We start from the raw sequence: 25,695 nt of genomic DNA, 5'->3' as shown, positions 1-25,695 counted from the left end.
CGACAAACGGCCGTTTCTCTTTCCCAGCGTCCTTTGCGCCCGGCTGCTCTCCTTCCTCCCAAGAATGGACTACCTTTCCCATCGACCACCGCGGCGTCGGCCTCGGAGTCCGAAGGCTGCATCCGGGCTCCGAGGAAGGCCCAGAGGCCGGGCGGCGATGGCGGCCTCCTGCGCCGAGATCCTGCGGAGGGAGTTCCCGGAACTCGACGGGGAGATGTTCGATTACGTGACCGGTGAGGCTGAGGCGAGGGCGAAGCGGGGGGGCCTGGGGTGCGGGGCGCGCGGCGTCTTTCTCCTCAGCACAGCCGAGACCAGCCGGGCTCCCTCAGCGTGGCTGTCCCCGGCTTCCCTCCGCAAGGCTGAGGTGGCCATGCCGAGGGAAGGCGGGCAGCGGGCGGCGAGGAAGCGAAGCGGGTCTTTGGCCCTCCGCTCCTCTTTCGACTCTGGCCTCCCCTCATGTCGGCTGGGTAGGATGCGAGGCCCCCATGCGGGTGTGTGTCATGGGCGTAGCCAGGACTTTGGGGGGGGAAGGACTTCGTGGGGGGGCACAACCGGCGTAACTGGTCAATTAGTTATTTCTATTGTTTTTCTTGATGGGGGAGGACAAGTGCCCCCCTCTGCCACCACCCCCTTGGCTACACCCATGGGGGGTGTGTGTGTGTTTGTGTTATCTGGAACGAAGGTCCCAGGTAATGACACCCAGATATCGTACACTGTATTTCATTCTCATATATACATACATACACGTGTGCATATCAATATCCAGACATATGTGTGTCTATACATATACATACATACCTATACATACATATACTCACACACACATACAGTAGTCACATGATTGCTCAAACCGCCACAAGGCTTTTTAAAGCTGGAAACATCCTTTAGAAAACGTGCCCACCCCCTTGCAAATCTCTCTTTCAATAATAATTTTAAAAACCTCCTTTCTGCATCCCAATAACCTTTGCCGCTCAGTCCTCCTGTACATTGCCTACTCAGAAGTAACTCCTATTTGGTTCAGTGGGCACTCCAAGGAATCAAGCACCTTCTCCCCAAATTTGAGCCTAAAGAGACACTTGTGGTTCAGGCTGAGGGGCTGTCAGCCACCTAGTTTAACAAATCAGCAACGCCACCTACCTTCTTTGGAAACCAGTCAAGTGACAGATATATATATATTTCAATGAGTTAATATGGGGGGGTTGAGGGGGTCTCCAAAGGTAACGGCAGGCTTGTTGTTAAATGACAGGCAAGAAATTATTATTGCATACTGTACATTATTTATTTATTTTTCTTTGGGGCTCATGACAGCTTGCATATAAAAACGAGAACCAATAAACGAGAACCATGAGGGGGAAATCATTTTAAAAACCAACACTATTAGAAGTAAAATATATATACAAGTAAAGTATATATGGTAAAGTAATATATGCATATATATATTAAAAAGTTATATATGTATATGCTTGGAAAAATCTATTGGAACCATGCAAACTATCATAATTAAAAACAGTACAGCACCAGCCCTTTCACTGAAAGCAGTCAGTTCCTAAAAGCCTGTTTGAACAAAAAAGTCTTCATCTGCCAGCTTCACCATTTTCAGCCTGAGGCAAGCACCGAAGGGCCACATACCAGTGGTGTGGCAGGCCAGAGGCAAAATTCGGCAGAGCAGGAAATAGATCGTGGGCTGCTTATTAACAGGCTTTAGTCTTAGGTCAGTGGTTCAGGATTTCTATCCAACTAGACATGTTTAGGGGAAGCAAACTTTACTCTTATTTATTTCAGTTTCAGCCCTGATCCTAAACATGCTTATGTGGAAATAAGCCCAATAGATTTCAACTGGATTTACATCCAGATAAGTCATCGTCTTCTTCTTTGGCGATCATAAGTATGCCTAGTGTTGCAGCTTTGAAACATCACCTCATCTCTGAAGCCTTGAATCCATTCTTTCCCTGATCGGGACTCAGAGTTCCAGAATGATGAAACATTTTGCCTGTTCTTTGTTCTCCTACTTCCTTTCTCCTTTCCTTTCAAGGTCTAGGAAGGTATTTTTCTGGGTAACCATCACAGGGTATGGATCAGCCAAGGCCCAGAGGCTGCTTCACAAACTGAGGTGTGGTGTGTGGGCAACATTGTATGAGGGAAGAATAAATCGCATGGTTGACCCCACCCCCATTACAAACCACATAGTCAAGATCACACTTGTTTCTCTCTGGATTAAGTAACTTTTCTTTGGTTTCATTTCCCAAGCAGTGTCACAGGAAGGATCATAGAATGATAGAATCGTAGAGTTGGAAGGGACCACTAGGATCATGTAGTCCAACCCCATGCAAATCAGGAATCTTTGGCCCAGAGTGGGGCTCAAACCCATGACCTTAATAAATTCAATTACTGCTTACTAACAGACTTGAGTCTTGGGTCAATGGTTCAGGATTTCCATTCAGCAAAAGTGTATATCCACCTAGACAAATTTAAGGGAAGCAATCTTTACTCTGCAATACCCAGCTATCTTCTTTCTCTACCCCTTTCAAGTCATGAAGAGTAAGTTCTGTGGCCATGATGTTCAACTAAAATTGTTCTCCCCCAAATAATAATCTATGAGAAGCTCAGCAACGCTGGCTAGGCAGGATAGGATGGGAGAAGCTTAAAGACAGTAAGGCCTCCTTCCTCAGGCATTTTCAATGAAAAGGTGAAGAGGTAAGTATTTTACTCATATCCCAGTTGGTTGGGAATTTTCTCTTCCTATCACTGGAAAACTCCGTCCGTAGAGCATGAGACTCATAATCTCAGGTTCATGGGTTTGAGCCCCACATTTGGCAAAAGATTCCTGAGAATTCTGTGATTCTCTGAGATGAGTGATCATGAAACTCCCCTTGTATCCCAAGCAACAATTTTGTTGTCTGACAGCATGGTGTGGGAAAGTCATCCAACCAAAGGTTCTTCGGTCATGCAAGAGGTGAAGTAAATGTTTAATTATTTATTTAAAAGATTTATGAACCACTCACATAAAATATCAGAGCTGGGTGCAAACTAAAAATAAGTATAAACTATGCACCCGGTTGGAATGTTGGCCCTATTCTTACTGGTAGCTGACTAAGCCCAAAGGAACGGCAAGGGACTTGGCCATGCATTAACGATGCCTCGCATTTCTTTCACAGGGGTCCTGCACAGCGGCAGCTCAGACTTTGAGTCAGTGGATGATCTGTTTGAAGCGGTCGGGGAGCTCTTGCAAGATGTGGCCAGAGACTCGAAGGATGATGAGGACATCCGTGCTATCTGCCAGCGGATGTACAACACTCTCCATATGTATGCTCCCTTTGACTGATACTGAGTGGGTGAAGCTGAGAGCAGGCAGAGGGGACCAAACAAATGGCAATAAAGCAGCCAGTGGGGATCTAGATTATGCAGAGATTGCAGGGCTCTGGCAGCTCCTGGTTTTAGGCATGTTTCCTTTTCTATTGCTTTCCCAGGGTTTGAGGGCAGGATATTGGACTGTGTGACTGTTGTTTTCATCGTATGAGGCTGTTTCTGTGAGAAGTGTTAATAATGACTGAGAGATAAACTTTTTTTAGGGACTCTTAGCTAATTATCTTGTGTCTGGCAGGGACAGCGAAAACTCCCAGGGTAGCAGGCAGGTGCTCCTGGATGCCCCCATTCAGCTTTCGAAGATCACAGACAATTATGGTGAGTAGCACTGGCAGAAGGGCCTGTTGCATCTGGGCTCCCCTACTGGATCAGACCAGGGATCCATACAGCGATCCCTAGATAGTGGTGCATGAAGGCAGTAGTTTGCCTGCCCCCCTCCCCTGTCCACATGCAACAGGTATACTCTCTTTAGATCCGGAGGTTCTGTTAAGCTGTCATTGGATAGTAGTTGTTGATCAGTGAGAGCCAGTGTGGTGTAGTGGTTAAGAGCGGTAGTCTCATAATCTGGGGAACCGGGTTCGCGTCTCCGCTCCTCCACATACTGGGTGACCTTGGGCCAGTCACACTTCTTTGAAGTCTCTCAGCCCCACTCACCTCACAGAGTGTTTGTTGTGGGGGAGGAAGGGAAAGGAGAATGTTAGCCGCTTTGAGACTCCTTAAAGGGAGTGAAAGGCGGGATATCAAATCCAAACTCTTCTTCTTCTTCCTCTGTTTAATTTTGATTTATTTTTTTTAAAGCCCCCTAAGCTTATTATAGCTCTTTGCTGCAGTAAAATTTGGCTCCTGCAGCCAAACTGGTTTTAAATGTATTGCTCTGTTTTCCTTTGGACCACATCAGTGAGACTGGGAAGCCCAGGATCTCCATGCTCACTGCCCAGACTTCCACCCGGGAGAGGTCACTGTGGCTCTGCTAATACAGCAGTTTGACTTTACTGCCAAAGGCACACTCCATTGTCTCTCGACAGACAGGTGCCAACAGTGCAACAACAATACCAACTACGGTGCTTTATTAAGCAGGATACAGTGGAGGAAGAGACTGTATTGGTGCTGAAGCTCTTGTAAGCAGCATTTTCACTGCTCTCTTGCTTGATTTCAGATTCTGGCTTGGATGTGCTGCCAGGGCTGATGTTGAAGAGAGATCAGAACTCGGTAAGCGAACCAGAGCTGGAGGGTCAGTTGACTTCAAGTTGCTGAATCAGCTAAGGCTATATTGTTAGGGTAGCAAGGACCCCTTTGCTCTCTAGATCAGGGGTGGCCCACATGGTCTCTCCAGCTCCTATCATCCCTGACCATTGGCCATGCTTCCTGGGCTGATGAGAATTGAAATTCAACGTTTGGAGGACACCACCTTGCTTACCACTGGCATATTGCATCCTGGCTTCCTCTGTCTCCCTCCACTCCATTTCAGTTCATATATTCCATTCTGCAGTGTGCTGCAGTTGGGTGGAATGGGAGGTAGCATAACTGTGCTGGGGGGGGGGCGCAACCTAATCCCAGTGACTCAACCTTTGCTGCTTCTTTCTCCCTCACTTGCACTGCAGATAGTGAATGCCAAGAAGCTGGAGAAAGCAGAGGCTCGCCTCAAAGCAAAGCAGACTAAGAAGCAGGACCGAGATTCTATGAAGTCTGGAAGCCCATTGTGAGTGAAAAGTCTTATCAACCTTGAGCAGGGAGGGCATGTTTCCTGCTTCTCAGACCCCACGGGAGCTTCCTAGGAGGCTGGCAGCAAAAACTTCAAAATTCCTAGAGCTGGATGTCGTAGGCATGTGCAAAAATTGTGCTGCCAGAGCTTGTTATCTTGCCTTGTATTTTTTGGGTAGACTCGGCTAATCAAAGGTGCTTTCAGAGAGCGCTGTGTGTTGGAGCCACAAGTACCTCACTAAGGGCTTTGCAAGTGCCACCAATCTGCAGATCCCTTTTTCGCCCAGCTATTAGTTTGAGCGTGGTTTGGTCAAAATGGCCTTGTGGGCCAAATGGGGAGGCCTGGTGAGCCAGAGGTTCTCTGCTCCTGGCCTAGAGTACTGATGCACAGGGTGGAAGAAATACTGAACCAATGGATGTGCCAGGAGGCAAGGAGACTTTGGGGAAGATGGAGTTGGCTGACTGCTTTTCAATACAAAATTACATCCTCAGGGTCCTTGGGAGTTTTCCCTCTCTCAAAATACTAGGTCTCAGGGCCACCAAATGAAACTATTCTTCTCCCTATCCACATATAAAACTACTGTGCCAGGGAGATGGGTTCTAGCCTACATACAAGAATCAAGTTTTCATGGAAGGAGTATGTTGGGGAGGCTGAGGCATTCCAAATAATGGGAAGAAATGTTTGCCTTCCCCTGCTTTAATGGTCCCTTTTGTTTCTTGCCTGGTGTCAGGGTGCTTGAAGAAGCATCTGCCAGCCAAGCAGCCAGCAAGAAGGAAACTCGTCTCGAGACATCAGGCAAGAACAAATCCTACGATGTACGCATTGAGAACTTCGACGTGTCCTTCGGTGAGCGGTGAGTGCTTGCAGGCTGATGGGCACCCAGAGTTTGTGGGGTAGACATGCCTGTCAGCTGTGAATGGGAAACTCTGAAATGGCAGGTGGTGCTCAGGTTGTTGCCAGGCTTGTCCATGGGGCTGCCTGTATGCAGTTATAGTTTAAAAAACATGATCAATGACTGGAACTGAGCATTGAACATCTTAGTAATGCTGAAACAGCCTTTTTCTTGTTGCAATTCAAAGTGCCGGCAGTTATCCTGTTAGAACTCTACCTGGCTTGAGAGCTGGGGAATTTCTATTTTGATGTCTGTCAGCCTGCCTGTATACTTGGGCAGTCTTTGAAGGCTCTCCTCTGGGTGCTCTCATTGTCTAAAATGACAGGCAGCAACTGAGGACAGGGCCTTTGTGGTTGTGGCTCCCCAATTATGAAATGCTTTCCCCAGGGAGCATGATCTAGCACCTTTTATGATGTGTCTTTTGTGCTGGGCATAGAGCATTTTATTTTCCAAGGCCTTCAGTCTCTTTTACTGCTCCTGTTTCTCCTTGCTTTTATCTCTTCTGTTGCTGTTGTGTTATTTGCATGTTGTGGCTTTTAGCTATTGCAGGAATGTTTTACACTGAAGGGTGAGGTACACATTTATAAAATAGTATGTTTGGAAGTTGTTGGGAGGTTAGGAGGCCAGGAGGTGTTTGACAGAATACTATGTACCACCATAAACGGTGGTTTTTATCCATGTATTTTTATTTTGTTTTGTTTTATTTTGGGTTGGGGTGGGATGGTTGATGAGTGGGGTGGGGATTGGTTTTGTTTTGGTGTAATTGTTTTTTGTTTGTTTGTTTGCTTTTATATTTTGTAAATGGAGGCGAGTATGAGGCTTGGGATTCCTACTGTGGAGGGGCGAGGGAGGTATGGCGGTGGGGGCAGATGTCATAGGTGAAGGGGATCGAGATACGGATATGCTCGTACCCCTTCCAATCTGCGTCCCATCCCGAGAGACGAGGGTAGGGTGAGCAAGGATTACTCACCTCCGTCACTGGTGTTGTGCAATGCCAGGTCTATAGGCAACAAAACCGCCACCCTGCGAGATTTCTTCATCTCGCAGGGGGTTGACCTGGCTTGTGTGACGGAGACCTGGGTGCGCGAAGGGGATACTGTTACCTTACGAGAGATGGTGCCCCCGGGTTTCTCCGTCCTCCACCAGTCGCGGACTGTGGGCTGGGGGGGAGGGGTGGCATTATTAATCCGGGAAGATTGTTCTTTCAGGGCTCTACCATCGCCATCAATCCCCGGAATTGAATGTGTTGGCCTAGTGTGGGGCTCCAAGGTGAGCTTGGCTGTCTGGCTGGTGTACCGGCCACCTAGCGCACCAGCAGCCACCCTGTCAGGCCTGCTGGAGGCAGTGGCCAGCTGGGCCTTGGAGTTCCCTAACCTATTGGTATTGGGGGACTTCGACATCCATGCTGATGCCACTCTCTCCTCACAGGCTCTGGACCTGGTGTCTTTCCTGGCGACACTAGGGCTCTCCCAGTTTGTTTCGGGCCCCACACATCAAGCAGGCCACACGCTGGATTTGATCTTTGGCGTCGGTATAGATGTGATCATGTTTCCTTCGATGAAGGTGCCATGGTCTGATCACTACGCTCTGAAAGCCAGGATTGACGTTCCACCCCCACCCTGCTTAGGTGGCGAGCCAATTTGGGCTCGCCCGCAGAGGCTGATGGACCCTGATAGATTCCGTCAAGCCTTGCGGGACCTTTCTCCCCCTCGCGACTCATTGACTGAGCTTGTTGAGGGCTGGAATACCCAGCTCCTGGCAGCCATCAATGAGATCGCACCTAAGCACCCTCTGCGACCCAGCAGAAACCGGGCTCCCTGGTTTACCGAGGAGCTCTGGAAAATGAAGCGGGACCTCAAGACGGCTAGAGCGAGTATGGCGGTGTACCCGTGACGGAGCTTCAAGAACATCTTATAGGGTTTTTATGAAAACCTACAAGATGGCAGTGAAGGCTGCTAAGAGGTCCTACTTCTCAGCCTCCATTGCATCCGCTAGCTCTCGCCCGGCGCAATTATTTAGTATAATTCGGTCTTTAACGTCCCTCGAAGGACAGCCAAATTTAAATAACAATTTGACACACAGCTGTGAGGCATTTGCGAGCTTTTTTGCGGAGAAGGTCATGTTGCTCTGCCATGACCTCCCTGCCAATTTGGATACAATAAAGGAACTGGAGGCCCCTTGACTGTCCTCGGGTCCAGTATTGGACCACTTTGACCGGATGTCCCCAGCCGATGTGGACAGACTCCTCCGAGCTGGAAAGCCCACCACTTGTCCTCTCGACCCGTGCCCGTCTTGGCTGATTAGAGCGTGTCCAGACGAGGTGCGGGCCCCCCTGGGGGATATCATCAATTTGTCCCTTGGCACCGGGACATTCCCAGGGGAACTGAAGGAAGCAGTGGTGCGCCCGCTTTTAAAGAAAACATCATTAGATCCCTTAGATCTATCCAATTACCGCCCGGTTTCGAATCTTCCATTCCTGGGTAAGGTGATTGAGAGAGCGGTTGCTGAACAGCTTGGTAGGTTTCTGGATGAAACATCGGCTCTTGATCCATTCCAGTCCCGCTTCCGCGCTGGTCATGGGACCGAGACGGCTCTGGTCGCCCTAACAGATGATCTCCGCAGGCAGCTGGATCGAGGCGGGTCGGGGCTGCTGATTTTTCTAGACCTGTCAGCAGCCTTCGACATGGTCGATCTCGAACTCCTGGACCACCGCCTTGCCGACGTGGGGATCCAGGGCACAGTCCTTCAATGGCTGCGCTCGTTTCTCTCTGGTCGGGGACAGAGGGTGGCGCTTGGGGGGGAATTGTCATCCCACCACTTCTTGGTGTGTGGAGTGCCCCAGGGTGCGATACTCTCCCCGATGCTTTTTAACATCTTTATGCGCCCCCTTGCCCAGCTTGTCCGGAGTTTTGGGCTGGGCTGCCATCAGTATGCTGATGACACCCAACTCTATCTGTTGATGGATGGCCATCCTGACTCGGCCCCAGACACACTGATCAGATGCTTGGAAGCTGTGGCTGGATGGTTACGTGGGAGCCGGTTGAAGTTAAATCCTTCGAAGACAGAGGTCCTCTGGCTGGGACGGGACGATATGGGATTGAGGGGGCAACTCCCATCTCTTGCGGGGGTGCAATTAGTGCCAGCACCGTCCGTTAAGAGTTTGGGTGTAATCTTCGATACCTCCCTCTCCATGGAGGCGCAGATTGCAGCTATAACAAAGGCGGCATTTTTTCATCTCCGCCAAGCTAAGCAGTTGGCTCCTTACCTCTCTCGCCCTGACCTAGCCACTGTGATCCACGCGACGGTCACCTCCAGACTGGATTATTGTAACTCGCTCTATGTGGGGCTGCCCTTGAGACTGACCCAGAAACTCCAGCGGGTGTAGAATGCCGCAGCGAGACTCCTTACGGGGTCTTCGCTGCGAGATCACATTCATCCGGTGCTATACCAGCTGCACTGGCTCCCGGTGGAGTACAGGATCAGGTTTAAGGTGCTGGTTTTAACCTTCAAAGCCCTATACGGCCTAGGACCCTCGTACCTACGGGACCGCCTCTCCTGGTATGCCCCACAGAGGAACTTACGGTCTTCAAATAAAAACATCTTGAAGGTCCCAGGCCACAGAGAGGTTAGGCTGGCCTCAACTAGAGCCAGTGCGTTTTCGGCTGCGGCTCCGATCCGGTGGAACGCTCTGTCACAAGAGACAAGGACCCTGCAGGACTTGACATCTTTCTGCAGGGCCTGCAAGACAGAGCTGTTCCACCAGGCCTTTGGTCAGGGTGCAGCCTGACTCCCTCCTTTGGCAATCTTTACAAAACTTTAGTTTATGGTTGCCATCAATTTTGATTTTAATTAATTTTTATAATGTTTTTATAATGTTGCACTATTTTAGTGTTGTTAGCCGCCCTGAGCCCGGCTTCGGCTGGGGAGGGCGGGATATAAATAAAATTTATTATTATTATTATTATTATTATTATTATTATTATTAGCTGTGATGGCTAAGCTCTGCCTCTGTAGTTGGAGGCAGAAGGAAGTCCAGCGCTGGGTGGTGTGATGGCTGGATTTATGCTACTTGTGAGCAGAAACTAAAAGCAAAGCAGTCGAATGGGGGTGGGGAGAGAGAGAGAGCTTCCTAAGCTAGCCTACTTGTAGCTCTGGCCACAAGGTGTTGACACTCTGCCTCATCTGCTTCCCATGCTTTCTGTAGTTTGGGAGGACAGCAACCTGCCTTGTGCAGAGACTCCAATGGGCCAGTAACTCTGACTGTTATAAGGGTCTGTGTGTTCTCTCCTTTCAGTGTTCTCCTCACTGGTGCAGACTTGAACCTGGCATATGGCCGGCGGTATGGCCTGGTGGGCCGGAACGGGTTGGGCAAAACGACGTTGTTGAAGATGATTGCCAGCAGTAACTTGCGCATACCCTCACACATCAGCATCCTCCACGTGGAGCAGGAAGTGGCGGGGGATGATACGCCAGCCCTGCAGAGCGTGCTAGAGTGTGATACCACCCGCGAGAGTCTGCTGAAGGAGGAGAAGGAGCTGACAGCCCGAGTCAATTCTGGAAGGTAATCCTAGTCTTGATGCTACCTTCCCAAATTTCTTAGCTCAGACATAAACGTCCTCTGGTACCAAACAGACCTTCTCTTAAAACCCACAAAACTGACGCGTTATTCTTATGTCCTGCTTCAGGGGAGAAGGCACTGAAGGCGCTCGACTGTCAGAAATCTATGCCAGGCTAGAAGAGATTGAGGCAGACAAGGCCCCAGCAAGGTAAGATGCCACTCATTTTAGTTGTGGCAAATGCATATCTTCAGCCATTTGCTTAGTTGTCTATTAGATGTCAAAGAGAGAAATTTTCTGAATGGCTGCCAGGATTTGGGATGTATGGTGTTCCAAACCCTGGCTTTCAAATTCAGTTAGGAGGTGGAGTCCTTTTTGACAGGGCTTGTGTCAGAAGGTTGCTTGATGGGGCACCTGTCAACAACCTCAGGGCTGAGGTGAACACACCATGAATTTGGCTTCTGACCTTGCTGATCTGCCCATAAATTGACAATGATCTGCCCTTGGTGTCCCATGCTGGTCTCCAGCTCTGGCGGAATCGAACAGCTCAAGTCTTTGCCTGTTTACAAAGAGCCAAGCACTTCTCAGCCAGGCGTGCCACAGGGAAGCAGCAGTGGCATAATTTGTACAACAGGGATGTGCTAGCTGCTCACAAAGCCCAACCACTTGGCCAAGCGAGACTGGGAGGAGGAGAAGGCTGTGTGCCAGCCACTCTTCTAGCCATGCCTGAGCAGCCACCCACTGAGGCACACTTCTTGCCTGAGGGGTGAGATGGTGGCTGAAGAGGTTGCATGCCAGCCACTCTCCAAGCTGTGCCTCCACCCTCCCTTCAAGACATGCATTTAGGCCTTGGATGTAATTGAAGCAGGATATTAGTATGTTACAGAAAGGGTGCAGGGGTCAGATTCAAGGGCAAGCTGGAACACCTCTCCAACTTTTCTGTTCTCCAACTGCATGTTGGAGTCTTGCTCAGAGGGCCAGGGATTGTATCTCTGCAGTACTGATTACTGTATAATCATTAAAAGAATTACATTTACTTTAAAGGAAATGGGGAGTTGAAACAGTTCCCAGGGTGTGCCTATGTGGGAACCACAAGTGCACAATCTTGGGGTTCCACTGCAGAAGGAAGGTTGGGTTTAAATGTCAGGAAATAAATAAATTCTGCCAATTGGACTGGCAGCTTCTGAGGCAGATGTCTGTTAAAACTGCTTGGGTAGGAGAACTGCACAACTGATTATCACATTCAGCTTGAGCTGGTAAAGGTAATATTTTGGTGTGAAGCTTGCAGCTGATCTTCCTTTCTTTCTCTGTCTGTTTACATTTGAGTAAACTCCAGCACTGCATCTCGGATGGGTGTTGTGCCTTTAAATTTCTCGTTAACAGTCTTGAGTGCGTTCGGAGCGACATATAGATCTTTCAGCCAATTGGAACTGCAGAACAGTTTCTCTTCATGGGAAATACTTTGTCCCCCAACTTACTGACTTCATTCAATTCTTTATCTTCTCCCTCCCACCCCCCGTGCCACTTTTCAGAGCATCTGTCATTCTTGCTGGGCTGGGATTCAGTGCAAAGATGCAGCAACAGACAACCAAGTAAGTGATCTCTACCAGAGCTTGACTTTTTCCTGCTATGATCTGAGCTGTTGGGAGTCCTAGCTTTTCCTCCTTTCTACCTTAGCAGGTCAGGTGGTTTTTGTGGGTGAGGTGTACATACCAGGTGATGGAAAGCTTGGTAATCACTTGCTTCACATTACAATTTGGGCAGGGGATGTGGGTAGAGAGACAATAGATTGAGCTGGGATGCCTCTAGTTTCCACCTTGTATTGTTGAGAACCATAAGGCTGCCTGCTGTATCTGTAGGCTGATGGGTGCCCACCTGGCACAGGGAATCTGATGTATGTTCCTTCTTTCCAGAGAGTTTTCAGGTGGTTGGAGAATGAGGCTGGCTTTAGCTCGTGCCCTTTTTGCCAGGTATGTCTTGTTGATGTGCTGTGTTCTTGAATGGTACAAACTCCTGGGCTGAGTGGGAATTGTCAACACAGCAAATATAAGACATCTAAACAAAAACAGCTGAAGTTGGATGGGATAGTCATTGTTGGCTTATGCCATCCCACGTTGTAAGATAAAATGCTTTCAAAACAACTTCATAGTAGCCTTCAAACTGAGCCTTAATATTGATTGTCTGCCTCTCTTTCTTGCTTTCTCCATCCCTTTCTCCTTGTCCTGTCGGTTCTGGTGTTCTCAGGCCTGACCTCCTCCTGCTTGATGGTAAGTATTGTCTGGAGGCAAATGGGGGAGAAGAAAGTGCATACTACACAGTATTCTCCAAATGTGAAATGCAATGTTCCATGTGCTGCTACCCTCAATAAACAGCGTTTCCATGCGCTGCTCTGGTTTCGGTGTTCCGTTGCGCCAGAAGTGGCTTAGTTATGCTGGCCACATGACCTGGAAAAAACTGTCTGTGGACAAACGCCGGCTCCCTCGGCCTGTAAAGCGCGATGAGCGCCGCAACCCCAGAGTCGTTCGCGACTGGACTTAACTGTCAGGGGTCCTTTACCTTTAGCTTTTTGACCCTCAACTGTTGGGGTTCTGTTGTTCATTTCCAAGTTGATCTTGCCAAAGTTTACAGTGGTAAACTTGCAGTGGTAAATGAAGCAAACAGGTCGCCTCAAAATGATTGCTTGAAGCTATGGTTTGAAGTTGGCTTTCTAACCATAATTTGAAGGCTAAAAGAGCAAGATTGAAGGAAGATCTAAATTGAGTCCTGGTCCTCTTGCTCTGAATTAATCCAGTCCAGAGCAAGAGGACCATGACACAATTGATCCAATCCAGATCAACTGGCACCATGTTTCTGTTTGGTTCTGTGTTCTAAACATATATAAAAAGTGTCCCTCCATTTTAATAAGCACTCAAAGTTTATTAATGCACATTAGTTTTAACTGGTTAGATGATATTGGCAGTTCAGTGAAATATATTAATAGATTGTGGGGCAAAGCCATGTAGACCTTGTACCATCGTACAAGTCTGTGCTATAGGGAGGGTGAGCTCATAGTTGCTGCACAGTCTGAAAAATTCATGGAATGTGATATAAGCTCCTAGATCTTTGCCCCAAAGTGGAGCATAGCCTGTTCAGAAGATTGTAAGTGGTGGTCTCTGTTGACCCATAAAACAGGAGAAGACCAAATTACTGTTTAGTCCAACTCTTTTCCAGCAAAGCACGTCCATCTATCCCCAGCAGATCTACTTAGGTCCTCTGGGATCTAACAGGTTGATAAAAAGACCCTCTTTTGGTCCTAGAAATGTGTTTGGTATTTTGGAATTTCTAGGAGTTTGTTGTTGTTTTTTAGTTGTTCAAGTTCACAGCCTTTGCATTGTATGCGGACACTTGCCAGTCCTAAGAGAGATGTGTGACCCTTTGAATTATGGGTCTAGCACAGTTGTCTGTAATCAGACCCAAAATACAAGTGAAACCTCTCTACCAAGTCCTCTCAAGGGAAATTTAATTGATGGCACCTTCAGTTCAATGGCCCAGCTAATTTCCTACCATCGCTACTGTTGGTTAGCAGATATCCAGGATGTTTTCCCTCCAGTTCTTGGGGTACTTAAGATGCTTTCTTGGGGGACTGAACCCAGGATGCTTAATTGCACAGCATATGCTGTACCACAAAGTTACATCATCACTTTGTCAAAGAACTTCCCTCCTGTTTGGAGAACGGGTGCTTTTTAATTGAAATAATTTCTTAACTGCTAAGTCCCTTGCCAACAAACTTGATTTTTGTTCACTTCCAGAGCCGACCAACATGTTGGATGTGAAGGCTATCATCTGGCTGGAGAACTATTTGCAGGTCTGTTGGAAGCTAAAAGAATATTTTTCCAGATTGTGCTTCTGGTTTGCTTTGGTTTGTTTCCGTTAGCATTTTGATGAAAAGTGGGAAGCGGCTATGGTGAGAAATAGATTAGGTTCTCCTTGATCTGTCTGAAATTTTCACACTGCTGAGGTTGCCTCTTGGTTGCTGGCTCTTCCAGACATGGCAGTCAACCATCCTGGTTGTGTCCCACGACCGGAACTTCCTGAACGCCGTGGCCACTGACATCATCCACCTCCACTCGCAGCGGCTCGACAGCTATCGTGGCGATTTTGAGAACTTCGTCAAGATCAAAGAAGAGCGGTTGAAGAACCAGCAGCGCGAGTATGAGGCTCAGCAACAGTATCGAGAGCACATCCAGGTATGGTTCGGGGAGCAGATCAGGGTTTAGGGATATAGCCTCGCTGAGTGGGTCAATATTAAGAGCCTGTCAGAGGGAAGTCATGTAGATTCATGTAGACCCATCTCTTGAGCTTAGGGTGGAGATCCTAAAGCCATCTAGATATTGCTAGACTCCCATCCCCATCCTCCCTGACCACTGCTCATTCTCTGGCTGAGGCTGATAGACCACCACAGTTTCTGTCTCCAGTAAAAGTGAAATTTTTGACCTATGTTGACATTGTGCAAAATTGCTTTTCACATAATTTGTACTGTGCTTTCCAAATTATTTTGCGTAATTTATTCTGGAATTCCTGGCCACGGGGATAAATAAGAAGCTGGAGGGGTGAATGAAGCCCCACCCACCCCTACCCACTGAATTTGGCCACATGCCTATGACTTCTGAGATTTCAGCAGCCGTTGCATACAGACTTTCAAGCGCGCCTCTGCAGCCCTACAGATTAGAAACTTGCTTTTAAAAAAGAAAGAAGCATTAGATTCTCAAGAGGCCAAATCCTGTGCCCAGCACAATTCTCTACCCTTTTTCTTTGCATGTGGATTTCAGCATTCAGTACACAGTACTTCACTCATACCTGGGTTAGTGAGTTTAGGTGAGGGCTGTTAGTTTTCTCTGCACCTAATCAAATTAGGAATGCACAGCAGATTTAATCAGTTCTTTTTTATTATTCAAATCTTCACTATAAATCAGTCAGTAGATTTTAATTTTTTTTCTAGATGCAATGTTACAATACTTAATATTTATAAAAGCTGCAGATGGCAAGCACTGCTTTTTTAAAAAAGGGCAGGATGCCTCAAAACAGGGATTGCCGACCTTTATGGGTCTGTGGGCACATTTGCAGATCAGAGAAACCATATGTGCACCACAACTACCCCACCCCCAAGCCATATTCTCCCTTTCCTAACAGCAATTAGGCTTGGGGGAATGTTCACTTTTTTTCAAGTTAACTCCTCAGCTGTAATGCCTCCCTTCAAATCTCAGGAGTATGTGTGGTTGCAACCCTGTGAGCAGCAGGGAAGGCCCTATGGTGCCCGTGCACCTCTGGGTTCTGTGTTAGCATTCCATGCCTCAGTTGATGTCCTGCTGTGACACGTGCACATCACTTAAACCAAAGGATGTGTCGTGCCCCCCCCCCTTTTAGCATGTAAATCAATGCACAGTGAATTGGTTAAAATTCATATGGTTAATCAGCTCACACATTTTAATCGTGTGACAGCCTAAAATAAATAGAAGATCGTTGACGAGAAAGACAACGTCCTGTGTGCAATGACTCCACGCCGATTACCTTCCCATGTGTACATTTTGTGTGATTCTGCTTCAAAGATCAGTTTCCCCTGCAAAGCATTTGAAACCTTTTTTTGCAAGGTCTGGGGTCACAGAGGTGAGATGTTGAGAACTGGGGTGAGATGGAGGAAGACCACTGGAACCCATTTCCACCCCGACTTGCCAATGTTTCTGAGACTTCACTAGGTACGGCCCACAGGCTTACAATCTTCTGTGTAAACTGGAATGAGAAACATGTGAGTGGGTTTTGAATGATATGCCTATGAGTACACAGAATGTGCTCTGTTCCTCAGGTCCAACCCCCACTATACCCTGAGGGCCCCCGTATTACTTCAGTGGCACCTGCAAGAAAGCAATTTGACCTACTTCTTAGGCCTCATTGCATTGCAGAGGGTGCCATCCAGGGCAATGCATTTTTGAAAGTACGTCCTGATTAAAATCACCAGGATGCACCTGTAGAAATAACAGTGGCTAGGGTCCACAAATGAGCCATGGTCTTATGACTGAGACTCTGCATGGGGCTTCTCCTACCTGAAAGACTCTGATCTTCCCTTCTCTCTCTCCCTTTAAGGTCTTTATTGATAGATTTCGCTATAATGCAAACCGGGCGTCTCAAGTGCAGAGCAAACTCAAACTTCTGGAGAAGCTGTGAGTATCCACAACAGTTGGATTGAGCATTATTTGTCAGGGGTGCACAATCATATTGGCCCATATTTGCATTGCACAGTTCTACCTGGAGATAGACAACTGCCTTTTAACTTTGGGGTTGCAAAGAGTTTTGTTTTCTTAAGTTATGGGGTGGCACAAAGATGGTGTTAATGAATAAGTGAATGAGTAATTGTAGGCTCTGCAGATTGCTGTTAGGGCAAGAAGGTGGTATAAAATATTTAAATATATATCCATATATCTATATCTATATCAATATCAATAAGCAAAATAAATTGACTGGGGTGATAACAGAGGCCTGGAAGTGCAGGGCCCACAAAGTCACCAAGATATCAAAGTTCCTTGGACAAGATTTTCTTTTTGGAATCTTTGCAATTTGTATATAGATTGGAAGTGTAAGAATTCCCCACCCCCCAAAAAATATATTACTGTGTTGAACTTAATGAATCCAGGCCAGCATTCCTGCCTTATTATAAACCAAGTGAGGTGAATCTTTTGCTCTCCAAATGTGCCATCATCCCTGGTCATTGACCATGCTTGCTAGGGCTAGTGGGAGTTGTAGTTCAACAACATCAGGGGGGCCAAAGGTTCCCCACTCTTGTTATTAACAGAGAAAACAGGTTGTTACTGGGAATCTACAGTGCTTTCCAAACTGAGTCAAGGCCACAGGTGGTCCCCCATGCTTTGCTGTCTTTGAACTCATAGACCAGCCTTGCCAGATGTTATTGGGCCCCCATCAGCCCCAGCCAGCATAGTCAATGGCCAAGGATGACTGGAGTGATCATTCAACAACATATGGAGAGCACCAGGTTGAGCAAGGCTGGCTTAGATGCTCTTGCTCAAGTAGTTAGGAGAACTTTGACTTGAAGAGGATGGGGGCAGTCTGCTTTCACTGATTCTGATGAGTCTGCAGTAGAGGATGGCTCTTTCCATAGGAGGTGCTCTGGTGTGAATGAGGCCTTGCCTGCTTCTAAATTGCTGTGTCCTCTTTTGTTGCAATGGGTCTGACCTTCTTTTGTCTCTTAGGCCAAAATTGAAACCTGTGGACAAAGACTCTGAAGTGATAATGAAGTAAGTGGCTCTTCACATAAATGAGACAGCTGACTTTTACAGAAGAGGGTGTAGGAGAGCCGGAAGCTCTCTGCCTTGTGAGCCAGAACCATTCTTTTCTTGACCTTCTTGGTCTTGATAAACTCCTCACTTCATGACCGCTAAGTCGAGAGTTGGTTGGTCTTGGATACCTTTGTGTGTTCAAGAACTTCTTAATCAGCTGGTTTAGGAACTTGCATGGGGCAGCATACTGTGTTGCATACTACAAATGGAAAGTGAAGAGACCTGCCTTCCCCAACCTGGTGCCGCCTGCAGATGTTTTGGACTACAACTTCCATCGTTCCTAACCAGTGGCCATGCTGGTTGGAGCTGATGGGAACTGGAGTTCACTGACTTTTGGAGAGCACCAAGTTGGAAAGGCTTCTCCATACTTCGAATCGAGTTGAAACCTGGTTGGGATGCAATACCATAACATATGGGGAAGATGTTCTCCTTCCTCTTCTTTTCCTGCTCCAAAAAATCTCATGTCCACAGATTGGTTTGAGTTTCTCACTTTGGTTCTTCATTTTCCTGGGGGCTTCAGACTGATTCATACCTCAAGCACCTTCTGCAGAGGGTTCTGTGAAAGGGCTTTTTAAAAAGTGGCCTGGATGCAAGTGTGGTAACAGGCTCTTTAGAGAGTGCAGATTCTCTGCATGGCATTTCCTGTTCTGCACTTAGAAGCTCCTGCAGTGGACTTCCATTGCCAATGACCCAATGACACAGTGTCCGGGTCTATAGAGAATTCATCTTTTTCACACTGCTGCCTCACAGATATAGAATTATAGAATTGGAAGGGACACTTCCATTTTCCTCAGATGTCGTGGTGTGGTGGCTCGTGTTCCTGATATGGTCCCTGACCACTACTGTCATAACAGCCCTGAAAAACTGGGATGGCCTGATGGCTAAAGAGATAGAGCTATAAACTGAGAAGGCTCCAGTTTGAATCTTGTTCAGTATGCCTCCACTCCCCGCGGCATCTATTACATGGTGGTAATAATACAGACCTGCCTTAGGGAGTTATTGTATGGATTGCAATAAGATTATTTCTAATGGTTTATTCCTTGTAACTTAAAGTGACAATTTCCCATCTAGGCCCTGACCTACTTGGCTTCAGCAAATTGGATGTGTTACATGCCATTAGACTGTACCTCTAATAATGTATGAGAGGTGCTTTGAACACAGAAAGTACTGTAAGTGCTAAGTATTAGGGTCAGAACAGTGCTAAGAATTCAGTAAAATCTTACAGAAGTGTTTTCCCTGCCGCCCACCACTCTCGTTTGTGCTACTTCCTTTTGTGCTCAGTTTCCTTCTCTTTCCTGCAGGTTCCCAGATGGCTTTGAGAAGTTTTCTCCTCCCATCTTGCAACTGGATGAAGTGGACTTTTACTATGAGCCCAACAACTACATCTTTCGCTCCCTCTCAGTCTCAGCCGACCTGGAGTCCCGCATCTGTGTGGTATGGAGAGGGGTTTTCTTTTTCGATTATCTCTATTGAAGTTTTGAGCAGAGAAATGGCAATTAAAATTAAAACAAAGGGAGACAATTGATTTCGCGTTATGATGAATGTTCGATCTGCGCAAGGGTTGCAGCTTGCCAGACAGAATGATCCCCTTTTCTTTTCTCTCCCCACCCCCCTTCCTGGCACACTGTTCTAGAAGTTCTCTCTACACACACACACACACACACACACACACACCCCGCTGAGCCAATTCCAGGGGGTGTGCAGGAAAAGGAAATGGGAGAAAGCCCCGTTGCATATTTGCATAGGGCTTCCGCTAATAGGCATTGTCAGGTGAAACCCTCCCAGAGTTCTGAAGGATGTCCATTCATTCATTTATTCATTCATTGTTTCCTCTAGGTAGGGGAGAATGGAGCTGGCAAGTCTACAATGTTGAAGATCATGATGGGAGACCTGGCACCTGTTGAAGGAATTAGGCATGCTCACAGGTAGCTTCAGCAAAAATAAGGGGGCTTGATAGTGTTATGGGGTGAATGGGTCAAACCACAGAAAGCTGAGTTGTGAATACAACATAGATTCCTGCCAAGCATTCAGGGTATGTGCTTCTGTGTTGCTTTCTGTCTCCAGCAGAATCTCAGTGATGGTATGAACTGCAAAACATAGATGCCGCAAATTCTGAAATGTGGAGCATAGGGATTTTGAAGCTTTTATTAATGGAAGAAGCAAGTTTCTCATCCTTGTGGTGGGCGAGGAGCCTTTGGAAATGTGGTAGATAGTTCTTGATAAGAACTCAATACATTTGAGGAGCTATCAGAGCCCAAGAGTCCAATTTTCTGTACTTGGCAAAGCTTCTCATCATCCACCTTAAACCCCTTTTCTCTTTAATGTCTTGTATGATTCCTCCCTTTCATTCATTACATTGACTCTTTATTGGAAGAGAAATAAATCCAAATGATTTAGGAACTGGAGTGATATGTGGGAATTAATATATGAAACCTACTTTCCACTAACTATTTCAGCATACTGATTCAAATAGATTCAGTAAGAGATCATTTGCCTTGGGCATGGGGGGAATTGTGGAAAATGGATCTCCTTTGGTAGCTGAAGGAGAAACAGTCCATTTGTGCTTTTATACTCTCTCCTCAGGGTCAGGCAGCAGCATTTTTGTACATAGTGGAAGAAGAACATTGTTCCTTCACTTAGGTGGTTTCAGAAATGGGAGGTTGTTGCTGCATAATTGCTTCCTGTAATAACACATTCTCTCTCCTCGCTCTGGCTTGGCAGGAACCTTAAGATTGGCTATTTTAGCCAGCACCATGTGGATCAGCTGGATCTCAACATCAGTGCCACAGAGCTACTAGCAAAGAAATTTCCAGGTAAGCTGTAGGGATTCCTGTGGAGTTAGTTGGTGACACATGACAAAAATAAGGATGGGTGCAATATAGCCAGATTTGGGAGAGAAGAAATATACCTTCCTGGCCTTCAGCTATCCAGCCTCTAGGAAAACTTATGCTTTATTGGTGATCTACAAGCAGTTCATCCTCCCCACCCCAGTATTTCACATAGACACATATATGTGCTTTATACCATATCTAGCTTGAGTTAGGAGCTTAACAATGTATTACTCTCTCTATTCGTTCAAGTGCATATTGTGTAACTCACCAGATCAGGAAGCCCCAAGTGTCATCTGTTACCAGATAGTTTCCAAACCCAATTCAAGGTGCTCACATTAGCATTTAAAGCCTATGTGACTTCTCTGCAAGGGGGGCACTCTGTGCGGCTTCCAACAGAATATAGAAACATAATAAAATGTAGTTTCTATGTCAGGCAGAAACACTCCTCTACCCTGACCTTTGAGGCCCAAGGTCTATGTTTTCAGGACCTTATTCCTGTGACTAATTTGTTTCAGACTGTTTTTAATATTGAAATTGTTGGAACCTTCCCTGGGCCCTGATGTTCAAGTGCAGGCAATAGATTGAATTAATAATAACAAATAATAATTTTCCCACTGTCCTCCTGAGGTCAGCCACTCAAGAATCCACTTTGCTCCGTAACCAAAAGAGACTGTCAAGCTAACCTGCCATCCCTATCCTAGTAATCTGGGGCCTCTCTTCTTAGCTGTTAAATCCAGTTAACGCATGGTTCTTTCTGTGAATTTGTGTGCCATGAATGCCACACCACTTCTCTAATCCAGTGCTAAGATCACTGTTTTACTAGGCTACCGTGGTCTCACCAATCCTGGCAGAGCAGCAGTGCTGTGGTGGTCTCAAGAATATAAGAAGCCTGCTGAGTAGGATCATCTAGTCCAGCAACCTGCTTTTCACTGTGTCCAACCAGATGCCTCTGGGTGGGAGTCCCATAAACAGGCCCTCTTCTGTAGCTGCTCCCCAGCAATGGGTACTCATTAGCAATGAGAGGTTCTGTTCTGCTAACATGCTGGTAAGTGGCAGCTGCTTCATGAATTTTGACACCTTTCGGTATTTGGGTTCCAGGAAAGACAGAGGAGGAGTACCGCCATCAGCTGGGGTGCTATGGAGTCTCTGGCGAGTTAGCAGTTCGTCCTGTTGCCAGCCTGTCTGGAGGCCAGAAAAGCAGAGTGGCTTTTGCTCAGATGACCATGCCTTGGTAACTATGCTCAGATGAGTATGCCCCCCCACCTCTGTTTTCTTTTATAATGACCTCAATCATTACACAGGAAGGAAGTGCCTTTGTGGCTCGCTTCAGGGATTTCCAACCCAGTGCTACATTCATTGCTTTTTCCTTTTCCTTCCAGCCCCAACTTCTACATTCTGGATGAGCCGACGAACCACCTTGACATGGAGACCATTGAGGCCCTGGCCAAAGCGCTCAACAATTTCCGGGTAAATCTTCCTCCAAGTAGCTGTTGGAGTCTCTGTGCAGAAACACTTACTTCCTGTCCAGCCGTGCTGCTGGGGACTGATGGGAGTTGTAGTCCAAAACATCTGGTTGGTAAAGGCTGTTCTACGCCATTTAAATTGTACTATGAACAGAGCTGAGCAGCTTTGCTGCCCTGTTCCTCTGCGATAAGGGAGTCTCTTTTTATTACAACTATATCCCACATTTCAGCCAAAACTGGCTCTCCAAAAAGGAGCTTGCAAGATTTAAAATATGTTGCAAAATCTGCAGAGATAACAGGAGCCCCAGGTTAGCACCTGAAGCTAGCAGGAGAATGGCTGGGAGAGCTGAGGCTGGTACAGCATGCTTTAAGTCTGAAGTTTCTTTGTCCTTGTTCCAGGGTGGTCTGATTCTCGTTTCCCATGATGAGCGTTTCATCCGGTTGGTGTGCCAGGAGCTGTGGGTGTGTGGAAATGGCACTGTGCAGCGCATTGAGGGAGGCTTTGACGAGTACAGAGACATCCTGCAAGAGCAGTTTCGGAAGGAGGGCTTTCTATAAAGCAGGTGCCCAGACTGTGTGCGTCAGCTGTTTGGGAGCGGAGTAAGCCGCCCAGCAACCCCCATCATAACCTGATGGTACAGCAGGGGCTTCGCCTACATCGTGTGAACATTAGTTGTGCCTGTTGGGTTAACCCTTCCAACACCCCACCCCGCCCCAGAAGCCAGCACCTGCTGGGGATTGCAGGAGGAGGAAAGCGACCAGAGTTGCCCGTTTTGCTGCTGGATCTGTGCCAAGTCTCTGCTGGGCAGGGACCAAAGGATGGCAGAGAGAGAGGTGGGGAGTGCCCAGTGCTGCTTTATTGGACAGGAGGAGGGGAGGTACCTGCTGCAAGCAATCCCTTCTCTCTCTCCACCTGTCTCCTTGGTAGAATTGAACCTGATGCTGTCATGTTCAGTGAGCAATCAGGTGGTTTGTGCGTGTGTAAAATGCTGCTAAATGTTGCACATTGAGTAGCTGCTCCAGGAAAAAGGGTGGAACTCTAAATTTGCCATAGAAATGGTTGGGGGGGGTCTTCCTTCTCCCCCCACCATTCCGCAGTAAAGAGGTCCTGCCTCTTCTTCTAACTGTCAAACACACAATTCAGATCCTCTTAGGAAAGCATTTCTCTCTTCATGGCTTAGCCTTCAGTTCCCCTTTCTATCCTGTGCAGGTGATGCTTTTGTAGGGTGGAAGGCAGGGAGGGGGGTGTCTCTCCTCCCCGTCTTCACTCTGGGCTGCGATCTTGGAAATGGGTAGGGATAAGGCGAGAGTTCTTCTGGGGTGGAAACACAACAGTTGACCCCACTGTCTGCCAGAAGGTGGTTGGTGGTCTTGGCAGTTCTGTTGTTGGGGCTTTGGTATAAGCCAGCCTTTGCCAAGCTGGTGCCCTGCAGATGTTTTGGACTACAATCCTGGCTATATTCCCAAAACATATGCTGGACACTAGATTGGCAAATGGTAGCTAAGCTGCTCAAATGAATGGTCCACACATCTGTCCGGTCTCTGAGCTTCTAACGGTCTAAACTCCATGCAGAACTTCCGTTCTGTCCCAGCTAACACACTGTGTCTTGGTAATTAAAAAGAGAGAGATTTTTTATGTTGCAAGGTAAATTTTCAACGCCCTGATCATCAGCATTGAGGTTGCTCTGTAAATAAAATGGAATCTCTCTGGCATTTTGGAGTTTTGTTTCTTATTTTCAGTATGTGGAACTTTATTTCAACACCTATTATGGTTTTGTTTTATTCACAGCCTGCTCTACATTGAATATTTGCAATTCCAGAACAGGGAACAAAGTAATAAAGATAAGTAGGAAAAGGCAATATACAAACATTACAAAGTCACATAAGCAACAAATGAACAATTATGTCATAAGTCATACAAACAAAACTACACTGTAGGCAAACATTAAAGTTTTCCAATTTAACTCAATACCAATTTAACCAATGGGGGGCGGACCAAAAGTGACAGTAAGCCACAGTTGGTGTTTCTCCTTCCCATTTCAGACAAAACTCAGGAGCCTCAACAGCAGTTACAGCTGCTAGGGAGGAACATGCAGTTGGAATTGCTGACTTCTTCCTTGCCTGCCAGCCCAAACACTGTCCTTCTGAAAAGCTTGGGGAGCTATCCTCTTCGTCAAGTGCAGGGATGAGCTAATTCCATGCAGTGCAGAATCTCTTGTAGTGATTTTTTTCTTCTTAGGAACCAACTTTAATTTAAAAGAATAAACATACAGTATTTCCTCAAATGTAATATGCACCTTTTTTGGGCCAAATTACATTTTCAAAATCAGAGTGTGCATTAGATTTGATGGTGCATTAGATTTGTGTAAATATGGTACTATTCTGTTTCTTGAATTAGGGAAGTTAAAGCAACAAAACAAAACCTAAAAGCCACCTTCAGTTGGATGTCTATGTCAAGGCTTAAACGTAGGTGGGTGCTGAATGTATTGCGTCATTTAAGTGAGTTCAGGGAGCAATTCTGAATGCAATTGTTTGAATGTGTATATGAATGGACAGGCAAATCTTAAAATGTGGAAAGATCTAGCCTCAGTACCTAAAAATGGCCATTTTTTTAAATGCTACCCTTCCCATGTGTTGCTTGCGTGGAATGAGAAGCTGGTCCCTTTGTGGGCACTCAAGGGACATGCAGGTTGCCTCACCTAGAAGACCTACTTGTGTGGCTGCCTCAGCACTACAATCTTCACCAACCTGGTGCCCTCCAGATGTTTTGATCTACAGTACAACTCTCATCCACTTTTGTGAGTTGTAGTTCAAAACATCTAGAGGGCACCAGCTTTGCAAAGGCTGCACTGCTTTGCACATGAGGGATAGTGGATGGGGGAATTCAGTCTCCTAGAAATAACATGTTTGTGCACATGTGCATCTTGCGTATCACAATTTTTGTAAGCAACCCTGGAAAAGAGACCATACAAAGGGGGAATAGCTATGCAAGATGGAGGAACAACCAGATGCCCGCTCTTATTTTTTATTGCAATATGTTGTAAGACACCTTGACAGTCGTATAATCAAAAGGCAAAGTATAGATCAGTGATGGAAAATTACTGGTTCTCCAGATGTTGCTAAACTCCCAACAGCCCCAGTCAGCATGATAAATGGTCGGAGATAGTGGAAAACTTAACAGCATCCGAAGGGCCACAGGTTCCCCAGCAATAGAAAAATGCAGTATAAAAACATTCTCCACCAGAAGTACACACCTGCACTAGTCTTTGCTAAAATATTCTAAACTGGGGATATCTGCATAAGTGAACGGATACATTTTGCCCCTTACATAAATTCTAAACAATTGTGAATAGGCAACATTTAAATATTTGTGGACTACACTTTTTTAAAAGGCAACGTAAAATTTGCCTGAAGAAGGGGGCACCTATACAAACTAAATTTAGTGCCTCCAACGTAAAAAGATGGCCATGGGCTGGGGCCATATTTCCAGAAAGATTTGTTTTTTCTGGAGTTTGCAGGCTGAGGAGAGTGGGGAGGGGACCAACCACCTCCGACAACTAGGA

The 25,695-nt window shown here is 46.7% G+C and overlaps 1 protein-coding gene across 1 annotated transcript; it reads left to right on the top strand.

Moving 5' to 3' along the window:
- Positions 1-92: 92 nt before the first annotated feature.
- ABCF3 (ATP binding cassette subfamily F member 3) lies at positions 93-23,845 on the top strand. Its single transcript, XM_053390731.1, has 21 exons — positions 93-233; positions 3,156-3,303; positions 3,602-3,681; positions 4,520-4,572; positions 4,965-5,062; positions 5,796-5,918; positions 10,252-10,518; positions 10,643-10,723; positions 12,046-12,105; positions 12,427-12,483; positions 12,758-12,780; positions 14,302-14,357; positions 14,539-14,739; positions 16,631-16,707; positions 17,752-17,796; positions 19,140-19,272; positions 19,675-19,763; positions 20,560-20,651; positions 21,768-21,900; positions 22,049-22,136; positions 22,532-23,845. The coding sequence occupies exons 1-21, from the start codon at positions 158-160 to the stop codon at positions 22,688-22,690; spliced, it is 2,139 nt and encodes a 712-aa protein (XP_053246706.1). The 5' UTR covers positions 93-157; the 3' UTR covers positions 22,691-23,845.
- Positions 23,846-25,695: the final 1,850 nt, after the last annotated feature.

This window comes from Podarcis raffonei, chromosome 5, assembly GCF_027172205.1.
Source record: "Podarcis raffonei isolate rPodRaf1 chromosome 5, rPodRaf1.pri, whole genome shotgun sequence".
NCBI lineage: Eukaryota > Metazoa > Chordata > Lepidosauria > Squamata > Lacertidae > Podarcis > Podarcis raffonei.
This window is presented reverse-complemented; position numbering and strand designations above follow the sequence as displayed.